The sequence below is a fragment of the Neopsephotus bourkii genome, unplaced genomic scaffold (assembly GCF_033783945.1).
Source record: "Neopsephotus bourkii isolate Nb327-2 ecotype Australia unplaced genomic scaffold, CSIRO-AGI_Nbou_v1 NB_1827, whole genome shotgun sequence".
Lineage (NCBI taxonomy): Eukaryota > Metazoa > Chordata > Aves > Psittaciformes > Psittacidae > Neopsephotus > Neopsephotus bourkii.
The window spans coordinates 925,200-939,971 of record NW_026902300.1 but is presented as its reverse complement, the minus strand read 5'-3'; the positions used below and the strand labels follow the sequence as shown (position 1 = coordinate 939,971).

The 14,772-nt window shown below is 41.1% G+C and overlaps 2 protein-coding genes across 16 annotated transcripts in view; both read left to right on the top strand.

Annotated features, from left to right (window-relative positions):
* The window catches only part of CAMK2D (calcium/calmodulin dependent protein kinase II delta), a 163,690-nt gene extending 159,586 nt beyond the window's left edge, over nucleotides 1–4,104 (top strand). For all 15 annotated transcript variants that reach the window (XM_061343867.1, XM_061343877.1, XM_061343865.1 and 12 more), the window contains one exon: nucleotides 2,290–4,104. In XM_061343867.1, the coding sequence (XP_061199851.1) occupies nucleotides 2,290–2,293 (4 nt within the window). In that variant the 3' untranslated portion in view covers nucleotides 2,294–4,104. The remainder of the gene's footprint in view (nucleotides 1–2,289) is intronic.
* A 10,406-nt stretch (nucleotides 4,105–14,510) lies between these two features.
* The window catches only part of NEUROG2 (neurogenin 2), a 456,819-nt gene continuing 456,557 nt past the window's right edge, over nucleotides 14,511–14,772 (top strand). Inside the window, exon 1 of the mRNA XM_061343884.1 lies at nucleotides 14,511–14,526. The gene's annotated coding sequence lies outside the window, so the exon portion shown is untranslated. The remainder of the gene's footprint in view (nucleotides 14,527–14,772) is intronic.

Sequence of the window (14,772 nt, the reverse complement as noted above, 5' to 3'; positions counted from 1 at the left end):
TAGTTTCCGACAACTCATTCTTACATACCAAAACCAGAAGGCAAGAAAACAGCCATCTTTTTCCTATTTTCATGGAAGATTATGGAATTTACCCAATAATTCCTATTAGAATTCTTTGAGGAATATTTTATAGATATATACTGAACAACTTCTGCAGCTTCTTGTTTCTGAGGGACAGTTTTGTAACAGAAGCCTTGACGCTTAGTTCTTGTAACGTGTATATGTGATGAGCTGCCGTGTGGTGTGACATGTACTGGTCTTACAAAAGCTCACCAGAGGTAGTTTCTCTGGAATATAAAGGCCAAGCTCTAACTGCCACAGAGCAAGTAGCTCTTGATCCTTCGACTTCACATCTCCAGGGAATGCAGTTGTATATACAGATCTGAGTTTTGCCCCTCCGAAGTAGTGCCAGTATTTAAGACTTGGGTAATGTCAGTTCTTTATGGCTGCTCATGCTCTCTAATAAAGATAAAGATTTCTGCTAAAGATGGAAGGAGGAGAAGCTGAGAAATAATTTTGTTGAGACTGTAGGGTTACGTCTATGTCAGTGGATATTTTTAGCCTGTGGGGTCAGACAGAGGAGATCTGAGGATTGCACAAGGGTATCCATGCTGAAAAAGCCACAGAGAAGGAGGAACAGCTCAAAGCCTTAGAGTTTGTCTAAGGCTTACGGAAAGATGCTCTGAGATTGCAACATAACCCTAAATATGGAGCTTCTACATAGCATTGGCATTAATGTCATTTAAATCCCTTACCTATCTCTCCTTTTGAATTCAGAGGGGTTTTCTGGACTTTCTCATATCACTGTTCTAAATGCCATTTTTGTGATGGTTAGAAACTTTAACTTTCCAGTCTAAATTTGCGTCATACTCAATGTATCCTCTACTATTCTTATTTCATCATTCTTTTATACTGGGGATAGGTATGCAACCATGAGCTGTTTTATATGAAGGCTGATGAGATCACTTCCCGCCTTCTATTTTTGTGGAGTAAATAACCAATACCGTCTTGGGTAGCTTTTTTTTTGTTAGGATATCCATTTTCCTGGCTACCTTAACAGCTCATTGCCTTCTTTGGGTTTGAGGTTTATCTTTTCATTAGGCTAGTTTCTTCTGAAATACCGTGTGCAGTTGTGGTCAGGGCTTTATTTAACTTCACAAGGTCTTTCTTTTCCCTTTTGCGAATGATGCCACAACTGTTATGTTTTGGCACTGTTTTTAAACTCTTGTCATCTACATCATATCAGTGGATCATCTGATAGCCACATATTTATCCTCAACTGTCATATCTATCCAAAGAGTCTGTAGAAACTTCTGCTGAGTGTGCAGTTTTGTACTTGTGTGTAACATTTCTGTATTACCCAGCCTTCAAGGTTATTTGGTTCTTCTTGCACAATACTCTCATTTTCTTTTGTGTTTGTAGTGTCTTCCACCTAAGTGTAAGTACACTACCTGAGATCAGTCCTACTGCTTGTGCTTAGGTCACTGGCAAAGACTAGTAAGTCTTCTCTAGGCTGGTAGCTCCCTTTCAGCCCAAACATTGCCATTTTTCTTTTAGTTATTTTACATGTTCTTTCTTTAATCCCCATCTTCTCAAGTTGGTATGAGCAGTCAAAGGGCTATTGGACCTAAAACTGTTGCCCAAACCTAAATTCAGGCCTGATCCTCCCAGGCTTATATTCCCTCACTTAATACCTTCTTGCACTTTCATAAGTTAAATACCAAATAGCAGGAAGATTTACAGTTTGTTCTGTGTTTGTACAATGCCTAGCACAGCGGGATCTCAATCATGACTTCGTCCTCTAGATGTTACGGTAATACAAACATTACTATAAGCGGAGTTAGTTAACTACTTGGTTATATGTTCCTTTCCTTTTCTCTTTGCATATGGCTCCTGCATGTCTTGCATGTAAATTTCGTATGATTCTTCCTCATTACTCAATTCAATTTTTATATGAGAATCTGGGTCCGTGGCAGTGTCTGTAGCGTATATGCTGAGGAAGTGAATGCAACTCGGAGATTCAGGTCTGAGCGCTGCCCTCCCTCTAAGAAATCGGTTAAGGCACTTTGGCTTCCTGGCTCAGTTTCCTTTTTTTATCTTAACAGACTCTGGCATGTTGTAAAGATGAAAAATGTCTGTGAAGTTGTTTGAAAAATAATGGTTTACTGAGTGTTTTAAGGGTTTTGTCCCCCTTGGTTTCCTTCACAATATTGTGTTAGATGATCTTGAGAAGTGGCAATGTTACTTCAATAATGGCAATCTGTTTTGTTTTTTTCTCCTTCCTCCTAGCTAAAAATATCAGCGATGCCACTCTTGCATTTTCTGTACCCAACGCACCTAGTTGATTACCATCTTGGCCATCCCGTTCTCTTCATGCATGTTTCTGAGTGCATGAAGTTGTGAAGGTTCTTCATGTAACACATTGTGATGCAACATGTTGCTGTATGTACCATCTGTACACATTTCAATGAAGGTGATGTTCCATGCAAATAGAGAGTAACGAGGCTTAAAAGACAAAAAAATGTTTGATAGCCAGCAGTAGATACAGAATACGTGTGTCACTTTCTCCATTTCTGCCAAGTTTTGACAGACAACTTTAAAAATAATCCTGTTTATTAAAAAAGAAAATAAAAAAAAAAAAAGTACATTTTATCCTCTTTTTTTAAGAACTGGTTTTTGACTCCTCCTCCAAGTCCCAAGATTTTGCTTTGGTTCTGATAGGATTGGTTAGGATTTCTGCTGGCAGCTCCGTTACTGTACAGCAGATTTTAATTACAGCATGTAGATGGACAAAATTACTGATAAATGTGGAAGTGATAATACCTTGGCTTTGTACCAGCTGAAGCCCTCTTAGTTTATTAGTCTGTGTAAACTGGAAAAATTTCATCGCTTGCTGGCTTGATCACAACAGAATTAACTGCTGATGTTCTGCTGAGCCAGCAGCTTCTTTTTTTTCTTTTGAGTCTCTACCTTTTCTTCCTTACTATGCTAATTGAAGATTTCTATTGGATGACTAAAGCCAAATTAAAAATTGTAAGGAACAAAGTGATGATTGAGGGGCATTGTCTGAGGATTCAAATGGAAAAACAGAGATTTTTATCACTTCTTGGGCGTACTATAAAATTTTTAATAAGGCTTTAACACATGTACCATTTTGGTTAAGCTGTAGACCAGTTGTGTGGTTAATACACTCCAGAAATACTAGGCCTTAAAAGCTTAGTATGAAGACTTTACACTGCTGCTCTTGCTTCTCTGGAAATGTGTTATAGATACACCAGTTTTTCTAGTAAGACTCACACTGCACCACAGATCAGTTTCTCCCCCCTCAATCTGCCCTTGGTTTCTTGATGTCCTCAGACAGCATACAGCACCAAGGACAACAATTTTCGCAGCATCACCACCTTGGCTTGGTTGCTGGACACTCATGCGCTGCATGGGGAGTGCTCGCGGTTCCAGATGCAAACTTTGTAACGGGGACTAGTTTTGCTTCCCTTATATTGTTGTGAAAACACACCCCTGCAACCAGTTAGGTTTATTCCCTTTCAGTTTTTAAAATGGAAAAGTTTCCTGATTTGTACCATTTCACCTTTTTGTGCTGATTACTAATCAAAAACAGTTCTTAAACATTTTGATGTTGTTACTAGTGGATGTATGGTAGATGGATTTAAGCTTCTCTGATAATTCATGATTTTAAACAATATATATTTAAAATACGCATCTACAATAAATGTGTTGAGCCATATTAACCTGCCAATGGGATGTAATAAAAGTAATGGCCTCATTTTTTTCTGATTAATTTTTTTTTTTTTTTTGGTGAAGCAGCTATAAGTGGCATAACTGTATGTAAGATTAATAAATTAGGTGTAGGGTGTTTTTTATACTTCTAACATAGCATGTGGTGTTGACATAATACTATAGACCAACTTTGTCTTCCACACCAAGATGTGAGGAAATTGTGATTTATTCTCTCCGTCACAACCAAGTTACACGCTTCCGTCATTTTGGAACACTGCAGTTTACCATGGGACACAGTGTACATATTTCTTGCCATAATGGTAAATGATTGATATATTTAAGGATTAATAAATTTGTGATTTCTGCTGACATTGTGCTTGTGTTTTAATTTCCCCATGAACTCTGATTTTTGCATTCCAAAGTGTGTTGGGTCAGAGACAGATGCTGTTTCTTAGGAACTGAGCTTGCAGTTTGAAAATAGGAGTCTTTGCTTTTACAATTGTGGTTTGGTTTTGAGTTAGTTCTTAGCTGCCTGTTGTGAGGACCTGATTGTACGCCACTCATGCTGTACTTTGTTGATAGATTTTGCACATCTTGTATCTATAGCTCCATATTTAGAAATGTTTTAGGTAGTTTGCGTGTTGCTGCGGCTGCCTTACTGTGTTTCATGTGCTCAGCCTGTAGCACAAGATGCTGTTACGAGCAGTTAAGTCTGTGATTAGCCTTACTGACCATAAATACATTCCACAAATATTATTCCACAAATAGTAGGCATTTTAAATAATATACATGAGTTTAAAAGCTCTCATCTCTCTCTGTAGTGATTTTAAGCGCTCTTATCCTGTGCTGAGCCATGTCTGGGAACAGTCGTTTATAGCAGCAGAAAAGGACTAGAGAGGAGACAACTTCCAGTTTTCATGGGTCATGAAATGCAAAGCTCGATCAATGTTCTGGTTCTGTGCCCAGGGCAGCATAGTTGCAAGCCAGACCTGTAGCAGCCGTGGTACACAGCATGGCAGTGATCCAGGAGTTCTGCCTGTTGAAGGAGCCAGTGCATATTCCTGGGCTGGTGAAAATTCCAGTGCTTCCTTTTGGATGGCATTCTGCTATGTATGTATATAAAAAAAAAGGAAAACAGTTAGGATAGGGTTCAGAGGTTTGGAATGTTTTGGTAAGCCCCAGAGGGAGCAAAAGCATTTTAGTCTGTCAGGAGGTTTTATATTTTGTCATATCACTTCTACCTCTTTGTTTACACATTTTTTCCACTAAGTGCTATTCCAGAAATGAGTTTGATTTCCATTTTAACTGTGTGCCTGCAGTAAGCTGTTAGCAGTAGAATTGCTAACGATTTCAGGTATGTAGAATGTGTAGGAGTGTACAGAGAGGGGCTCAGGAGAACACATTTGCTAAATACCAGATTGAAGATTTGGGAGAAAGGTGGGGTTTGGGGTTTTTCTGTTTATCGTTGTGGATGTCATTTTATAGGACAAATGTTTTAGTAGGCTGCCTCCTTGTGGCTTTTTGTAATTATTTTTTCTATTTAGGACTGCATGAAAAAGATCCTATTTTTTGTGATCAGAAAGGAACTCAGTGTTTTCATGCATTCACTTTTTTAATGTAAGGAACACAGATTATTTCAGAGGCTGAACCATTGCTAAGTCTTGAATATATGCTGTGCACATACCTAGAGGAATCAGACTGATTCCATTTTCTAAAAATGGCCTCTCAAGACACAGTTAAGAAAATAAACCTGGAGTTGTATATTAAATCCAGAGTTCATTGTGTTGAAGATTAATATTTCTTTGGTGTGCTATTAATCTTTTGTAATGTGTCATCTCCTCACACGGTGTGCTCGCAGAAAACATAATTACTTTGTTGTCAGGGGTTGTTTTCTTCTTAAATTTGTATAGTCATACTTCAAACATAACTCACCTTAGAAAAGACCATTAGTCAAAAAAATTAACTGTTTTATTATTTGGATAGACCCTGAGGTCTGCCTATGCCTCACGTCAAAGGAATCCTGCATATAACAGATGAGAAGCCTTTCCTCTCTTCTCCTCCCTCTTGCACAGATAATCCATGGCTGAGCAGAACAAGCTGTAGGATCTGCTTCCAGGACAACATGCGTTGTAAAATGAGGAGAGCACAGCAGTTCTTCATGCTAGTATGCTGCAAAACAGCAGCACAAGGCTGTATGTTTCCAGCATGTTCTTGTCCAGACTGAGTGCAGGTGAAAAAGGCACTGCAGAGAGTAAGTCTGGGGAAGAGGAGAACATGTAATCACAGAGTGTGAGGGAAGGAAAATCAGTGCAAGAAGACAAGCTGATAGAAAACAGGGCTTACAAGGTGAAGAGATAGGAGCACCGTATTTCTGTGTTTAAAGAAATGTCGCATTCTTTCCTGAAAGATGTTGCAAGAACTCAGCTGTGGGGCTGGACCATCTTATGAACTAACTGGAAGTTTATCTCATATAACCTTGCAGCATTATACCTTTAATTAGTTAACAAAGTTAGGTAGTTAAATATGGTACATGTATGGGACAAGTTTGTTTCCCTTATGATAGCAAGGGCTGCATGTGCATGGCCACAGTATGTCCTCTGAGAAGTTGCGTTCAGTTGCAGTGTAGAATTTATCAGAAATGTGGCACACTTCATGACAGCCAAGAGCCTACCTAGGTGTTTAATTACTGACTTCTGCTGTCCCCAGAACAGCTGTTCCTTTTCTGCAGTGGAAAGAGGTTGTCTTGTGTCAGAGCAGAAGAAAAGTGCAGTGTGTATCACCGAGTTCTGTGCTCACTATCAGGTATTTCCCAGTGTCCTGGCAAGCTGGTAGAGAAGGAGGGGAGAGTGAAGTTTATTAATAAACAGGCCACTGAGAGAGATTTCATGTCAAACAACACAACCCTGAGCCAGGAATAATGAGACCCCTCCGTTCTCTCACCACTCCTTTTCCCACCCTTCTCAGGCATTCGATGTTGGCTCCGTGAGAGGACAGCTGCTCAGGACCAAGGCAGTGACAGCCACAGATTGTTAAGTAACACTTGTAGTCAAGGGACAATATTAGCAAGCAACCAGCCTGATAGTGGAGGTACGAGCCCACATTTGTGTGCCTGACAGCTCATTTTATAAGCAGTTATTGCTGAACATTGGTACCTAGACAGAAGTCAGACACTTAGTAGGGAAGGAGAAGAGAGTACTCCCAAGCACACACCTCTGTCATATTGCAAAAAGATGTCAACTTAAACACCATATAAAACTCTTGCCACGTCCTATGCCCTGGAGAGAAGGTAAGTACCAGAGCAGGAAGCAAGATTTCAGCTCCAGGACTGATGGCAGGATTGCACATTCTTACCGTTTCAGTGAAGAAGTAAGTAAATTAAAACATTCATGACTGATGATCACTCTCTTGCAGAAGTTATTTGGGGGGATTATCCTGGAACGAAGGAACTGCAAAGATGCTGTGTCAATATTAAATAGACATGGTGATTGATGTTGCTGCAGGTTCTGGCATCAGTACCTACTGCCCCATTTTTAGCCTGTTTTCTGGTTGGTGTATACATGTTCTTCCCATGGTGACTCTGAATCTCACAGTTGCTACTTCAAACACACTGTAGTACTGGATTCCTAGCAGCATGCTGTGCTGGATGGATGGATCTGTTGAGAGAGTTTTATGGAATATAATCAAAAATGGTAGGCCCTCCACAAACTGCTGCAAGAAGCAGGTGATGATCTGTGCTACTGTTACTTGCAAAATGACAGAGGATGTTACAGGCAAAGTGCATCACTCATGGTGTCACAGAAACTTAATTGTGCCTGGAATGAAACCAGTTGAACTGAGTTCCACAAAACCCCAATATAAGGCTTAGTAGACACAGGGTCAGATTTGGCACTAGAGTTCTCCCTGGTGCTCCATGTGTCCCTGGAAATTGCTTTCACCTTGGCTGTCACCAGCGTCCTCTTCCTCTGCTGGCCTGTCCTTCCGACCCCAAGTATTCTCCTCCTTTGTGCAGTACCTCATTAACCCATCTGTCCCTGAACTGTCACAGTTCCCTGTTTTAACAGGATTTCCTTCTAGTGGCTGTGCTTGTGTAACCTCTGTGCTGTGCTGTGTTTGAGCTTCGTTTCTTTCCCTTGTCAGAAAATCTTTGTCTTGAACTCAGCTTTCACCCTGTCTCTATATGTTTCCTTGTTCCACAGTGTTTGTTTGCCTCTGTTTCTCAGTGCCCTGAAGCAGGATTCATGAACCTCAGGAGCTTGGCATGTTCTCAGAATGCTTACTTGGTTACATTCCTCAGGCAAAATGGGCATCTGAACATCTCCCTGGTCTGAGCTAGAAATCTAGCATGAGCTGAGAGCATGGCTACTCTGCTGTTCACCTGTGAGTGCTCTGGGGCAGACACACAGGATTAGATTCTAAGTAAGTGCCTCGAACACTTAAAAATTCATGAAATGCAGGCACTGATATAGAAGGGGTAAGAGCTATGCAGTAGTTTTACAATCACAAGTTTGGGTTTAACTCCTGTTCGTGCTACAGGTTCCTTTGGCATTGCTGAGGGATACAGCTGTTAATATTTTTTTCCCCTTGTGTACGGAGTTCCTGTTAGAAAGGCTGGCTGACACCTCATCTGGAGCAGAGCAGGTTTTCCTGGGATGCAGCTGTGGGCTGCCATTTCACTTTGATGGAACCATATAAATGCTGAATTCCCGTTTTGTTTCTGTTCTCCAGAGTCTTTGGCGTACTCAAATATTGCTGCTCACATTGCAGTCTTACATTTTTATTCCTTTTTCTCTGGAGCAAAGCTAGTTCAAAAGGTGCCTGCTCCCCCCATTCCAGATACTCATTTCCACATTTGATCATGCTTAAATACTGGGGAGGGGCGGGGTATGAGATTTTTTTTTTTTAACTGAGATTTTTTCACTGGTCTGGTTTTGTAAGGTTATCTGACAAGAGGTTGCATCAGCACAACAAAGAAGTTACAGGGAACAAGCTTTGGGTGGGAATGGAAAAGCTTCTTAAACCAGCTTACCACCACTGAAGATGTATGTGCAGTTATTTCTTAAGTAATTGAATCCAGTGTATCTGCCAGTATACTGGTTTGTGGTCAAGGCTCCCAAGAAGGTAAACAACTTCAAAAGTTGACTCTCTACTGCTACATGCCTTCATGGAAAGTTGATGAAAAGAGTAATTCCTCCGACAGTTACTCACTGCCATGAAATTCCAATTATTGTTTCCTACCAGGAGGTTAATTCTAGTTGCAGATTAGCAATTTGGAATAGAAGGCCTTATGTTACTACCCACACTTGTTTTTAATAGTTGCCTCCACAGCACACATTAACTGGACTTCCCCTTGTTATCAGTCGTTCTGTGAATATGTCTAATACTCTTAATACCATTGCCCTTTCTCAGGTGCTTGACTTCTGGCTAGCCAACAGAGAAGAATAAGTAGCTCTCAGGTAGGTTTCTTTAAACTCAAACAGTATTACAGTATAAAGCCATGCCAATTTGGAAAATTACAAAGTGCCTTAAGTAATAAAATACTCCAAGCAGCACAGCCTTTTCTTTTGGGAGCATCAACTCAAGGGTGATGGCAACAAGAAAAGATGCCTGAACACATGAACTTATAGCCCCCCCACCACCACCAGACCGTACTGTCTTAATCTAATCTTACTGAAAATTTACTCTAAACAAGAGTTTGAATACAGCAGAGCACCTTTATATGTAATAAAAGAGGGACTGGTAGCATGCAGGACCATGGCTTCTGTTTACAGGCTTTGTTTCTGGTCCTCTGGTTGCCCTTGGGGCTGCCTGTGGACTACATGTAGATGTGCATTTGTATCTCAGATGTGGCAATCTCCATTTCCATGCTTTCATTGCTGTTCTTTGTGTTGGTAGTTTTCAGACTGTCTTTCTAGACCCTGGAGAACCTGTGGCTTGAAGAATTATGTGAACGTTGACCCAAGTTACTTTGTAGTTAAAGTCTTAAATGTACTCTGTTTATTTTTAAGAACCTGAGAGTAGTAACTAGTTTCCAGCATCTGAGAGGGACGCAGCTAAGATCTGCCTTGGCTGATCACCTGCAGGAACTTTCTTCATCTCACCAGGTCCCAGCATGATTGAAGATGTTTCTCAATGCTCAGATTTGAGACATCTGAACTCATCAGCGATACCTGGAAAACTGCATGTCTGTGCCTCATTAGAATGGTAGAATTTTGTGTGCTGGTAGTCAAAACATCAAAAAATAATGTTTTCAAAATGTGTACAGCATTAATTATGAAAAGAAACCCCTTCTAAAGAACTGCAATAGATTTTATTATTTTATTTTTATTTGTTTTACATTCTGCCCTAACTACTTAGGGCAGTGATTAAAATGGGTGAAGAAAGGAAGGAATTTTATCGTGCAATGCATTCATCCTTCACTAGAAGTGTTAACTGTGTAGTGTCATGATGCTCTAAGAAGTGCAAGCATGGCAGGCTGGCCTGTGCTGGCCCTTCATGAGAGCTGAAGTAAAGTGCCTCACAAAGCCATTGCTGCAGTTTGAAGCAGATCTGTGAGTTCAGTGGCACAGTTCAGTTGGTATAAAAATTGTGTTTCATCAAATGTGATTTTTGTGCTCATGTGATTGGACACATACAGGTGTTGCCACATCATTCTATGATCTGGTCTGGGAGGCACTGTTTCAGTCTCCTGTTGGGACTAACTGCTTGATTTAGTTAAATCCTGTTGATGGAGACAAACATGCATATACTAATTTCAGAGCCTGGATGTAAGAGCACTTTGTCAGGGATCTGAAAGATACAAGTAGGAGGTTTCACAGAATCACAGAATCCCAAGGGTTGGAAGGGACCTCAAGAGTTCATCTGGTCCAACCCCCCTGCAAGAGCCGGGTAACCTAGAGTACATCACACAGGAACTTGTCCAGGCGGGCCTTAAATATCTCCAATGTAGGAGACTCCACAACGCCCCTGGGCAACCTGATCCAGTGCTCTTTTTTAATTCAGGCCAGGAATCTGAGTGTGTCTCCTGTGCAATGTCAGTGTCATAACCACTGAATGGATAGTTGAGACAGCCTTTCTCTGTTTTTTCACTGAAAAATAAGCAAGGAAGGATCTAGTTTGTGTTTCCATGCAGCTTTAGGAAAAAAAAATAAACGTCAAAATGTCCCTAGCAACAGCAGAAAAGGATCTCTTTCTCTGGGCACCTGAAGATGCCACAGAGGCTCAAAAGTGCAGCGGGGATTAATTAACACAAGCTGAGGACAGGAAATGTGACACATCTCTCTACTTAAATAGCTGGATGTGTTTGGTAATTTCAGTATGTGAACAGGTACAAATAACAAAGCCCTAAAAGTCCTGTTGATGCTTTGCTGATCTCTTATTTGTAATGGGTTTCTCAAGGTTAGTACCCTGAGGTACACTTAAGAGGCAGCATGGGAAAATACTCTCCTCTGTAGTTAAATAGGGGATCTTGGTGTTGAGTCTTGCAACATTCACACCTTCTTGTAAATGCTGTTTCCCAGTTAAGACCAACTTTTCACACATGGCAAGGCAGAGCTACTTTGTATCCTACAAGTCTTTTGCTGTCTGCCAAAAGGATGTGAGGGGGATATTTGAGAGGGTGGAAGAGCTGGGGGTTGTGTGTGTGAGGAGTATGCTGTTTTCATTAAAAGGCCTTTGCAGGTCACACCACTTGTCTCTGAGGAGAAGTAATTGGCACAAAGATCTAAATGTTCTGATGATGAGAGGAGAAAGCAGTCTAGGGCTTCTGTCAGAATGTGCTTCTGTACTCCCAGCCCTTCTGCTTGGATGCTCACCTCTTTGCTTGTACCCTGCCTTGCTCCTCTTCCCAAACCCTTTCATCCTCTCCCCCACCAGAAATCCTGAAAACAGAAAACATGGCACTTATCATGTTAAAGGCACAGTGGCAACACATGCCAGTCCTCAAAACAAATAATTTAACTCTTGTGTCTGAAACTAATCCCTCCATCGTCCTTATTTTTTAATTCAACTTTTTGTGTCTCTCTTTTCTATGAGACCTGTTCCTGGGACACAATCAGCAGCTAAACAACAGGCAATATTACTGCGTGTAGTGTTGCCATGCTTCATTGTTTGATTGGTAGGCTTTTGAAAACATTAGCTAATTAATCCTTACTTTGTCATTGATGATAGGCAAGCATCACCTACCTAGTTTTATGGGTGAAAAACTGCCAGTCTATGATTTGCCCAAGGCCACAAAGTCAAAGGATGACAGGGGGTTTTAAGTGCAAGGGTGAGTTTCATTCCCTGAATGACGGTGATTACAGTCTGCGTATGAAGGGTTTATGGCCAGAATTATGAAGAGAGCTTAGAGAACCTTATGCTGGCTGCATGGCATGCAGCGCATCACAGTTTGTGGCATTTGCTCACATTCCAAGCTTTTGTCACAGGAACCTGTCTGCTTTCTGAGCTGGTGGTGTCCCGAGTTAAGTTCCTGCTGAAAAGCAAGGTTCCCATCTCTCCTGGAACTAAAACTAGGCAGCAGTTCCCAAATCTGAGAAAAGCCACATCACGTGATCCTGAGGGCAATACTGGAATGGAGGGCAGTAATAAAGCATGTGCTAATGCCCTGTGAGTTTTGAAGGTCATCCTAGTTAATTACAGTAGCTAAAACCAACTTCCTGCATCTGTCAGCAGTTCAAAGCTAATACATCTGTAAAACATTAGCAGTATATTTTCTTTGTATATCCTACAAAAAAAGCAAAATAAAAGAGAAAAACCCACCCAAAGTCCCTCCCAGAAAACCCACATGCAAACCCACAAGTTACTGGGTTTTTTTTGCCGCCAGTACTACCTTACAGAAGCAAAAAGAACTTTATGTTAGGCTCTGATACTTAGATGGCAGATTAATCTTTCTGAGCTGGTGGACAAATGGAGGACATTTGAGATGGTGGTGATTGATGAAGAAGATGTCGTTACAAGGTCCCAGTTTTACAGTGACTTGGTTAAAGCATAGTGCCCCAGTGCACGCATGTGGAGTCTGAAGCAGAAGAACAGGTTAGCTGTTCCATATTTGGCAGAAATTACTTTTTTAAAGGTCTTTGATAATTTTTTTCAAACTTCCTATTCCAAAGAGTCTGCTTGGTTCCACTGAAATGAATACATTGATAATTTTCAGTTAAAACAAATAAACTTTAATTTGAAGATATTCTGTGAGCTCCTGCAGCGAGGGATCCTGCATCCTTGCCATCGGTTTCCCTGACACAAAAAAAAATTTCTTTGTGAAGGGGCAAGACAAAGGAAATGAGATAACTGCAGCATTCTGTTGGTAGATAGAGGCTGACAAAGGTATAAGAGAAGTTGAATTGACTAGCCCAAGATAGCTGAGCCCAAGTACTGCCTGTACTAGGAAATGCTACCAAATTTTACGGGTCCTACTCCAGCACAAAAAATCTATTGCTACAAGGTCATTGCTGTGAGATTCTGTCATTTGGCCATTGTTACAAAAAGCCAGGTTTTGTCTACTGGTCCAAAATGCTTGTCGTAGTCCAGACGATAATACAGTGAAAGTGACTGGCCAAGTAACTGTGGTCTTCAGTCTGTCAGTAATTAGGGTTGAAAAAGGGAGTTAGGGGCAGCAAAAACTTTTGTCCTTCATCCTTCTATTAGCATCTGCTTGCAGAGCTCAAGGCTGAGGTTTTGTTACCTTTCAGAAAAGTGGACTGCTTAGTCTAGATACATTCTTAGGAGCCTATTTGCTGTGCTTTCATCTTTCTTCCCACAACATTTCTGCACACACAAAATAAATCTCTTCGTGTTACGACTACCATCTAATTTGGGGGAGTTACGAAAAACATCAAGGCTTACTTTATCACTGTTGCCTCTCAAAGAAAATTAAAAGATAATAATGGAAAGGAAACTAAACAAAGTCTGGATTTAAAAGCCAGAGCTTATCAGGGTATAAGTAACTTTGAGATAATTCACAGCTTCAGTTGTCGAAGCAGAAGGGACTCAGCACACATCTTGTATGGCTGTGGTCAAGTCATCCGAGCTATGGATTTGACCAGAACTGAGGATCTTCCTACAATAATGCATACTTTTTGTTATGCTCTGTGGCAAAAGTGTGGCGGTGTGGTTTAAAACCAGTCAGGCAGCTCGTTCACTCACTCCCCCCCTTCTTTCCCTCCCCCTACTCCTGGAGGGATGGAGAGGAGAATCGAAAAGAATGCAAATCCCACGGGTTGAGATAAGAACAGTTTAGTAACTAAGGCATAACACAAATCACTACTGCTGCCACCAATAATAATAATAACGGTAAAGGAAATAATAAGGGAAGAGAATACAACACCTCATCACCAGGTGACCGATAACTCACCGCCCCCCAGCCCGACCAAGCACCAACCAATACCTCGTCCAACCCTGGCAGTCCCTAGCCCTTCTGGGTAACCCTCTGTTACATCCTGGCCATGACGTGCTGTGGTATGGAATACCTCTTTGGTCAGTTTGGGTCAGGTGTCCTGTCTCTGCTTCCTCCCAGCTTCCCCTCCTCCCTGGCAGAGCATGAGGCTCAGAAAGGCCTTGGTCAGACTAAAACATCAGTGTTACCAGCTCTGTTCCCAGGCCGAAAGTCAAAACACAGCACTGCACCAGCTACCAAGGAGAAAAATGACTGCTACAAGCGGGATCAGCTGTCCCACCACATGAAAATAAACTCAGAGAAGGCATTAGTCTATTCTCTGACCACTCATCAGAGTACCTGCTCTTTGTTGTCAGCAGTAACAGCTGTGATGATGATGATGATGATGATGATGATGACGAGTGTGAGTACAACCTACATAAATGCATACTTTTATCTATGGGAAGCATTTATTTTTCTTCACTGTTGCCAGCCACTCTGTCTACCCTTGGGAGGCAGATTAGGACAGTTGAACAAGAAATGAGATGCTTTTGAGTCATAACTCAGGATAATATTGGGGAAGTTTCTAGATAGGAATTTTTTTTTACAGCTGAGGTGCAGCTTCTCATAAATGGGTTTGATTTCAGGGAATGAAATGATAGTTATGA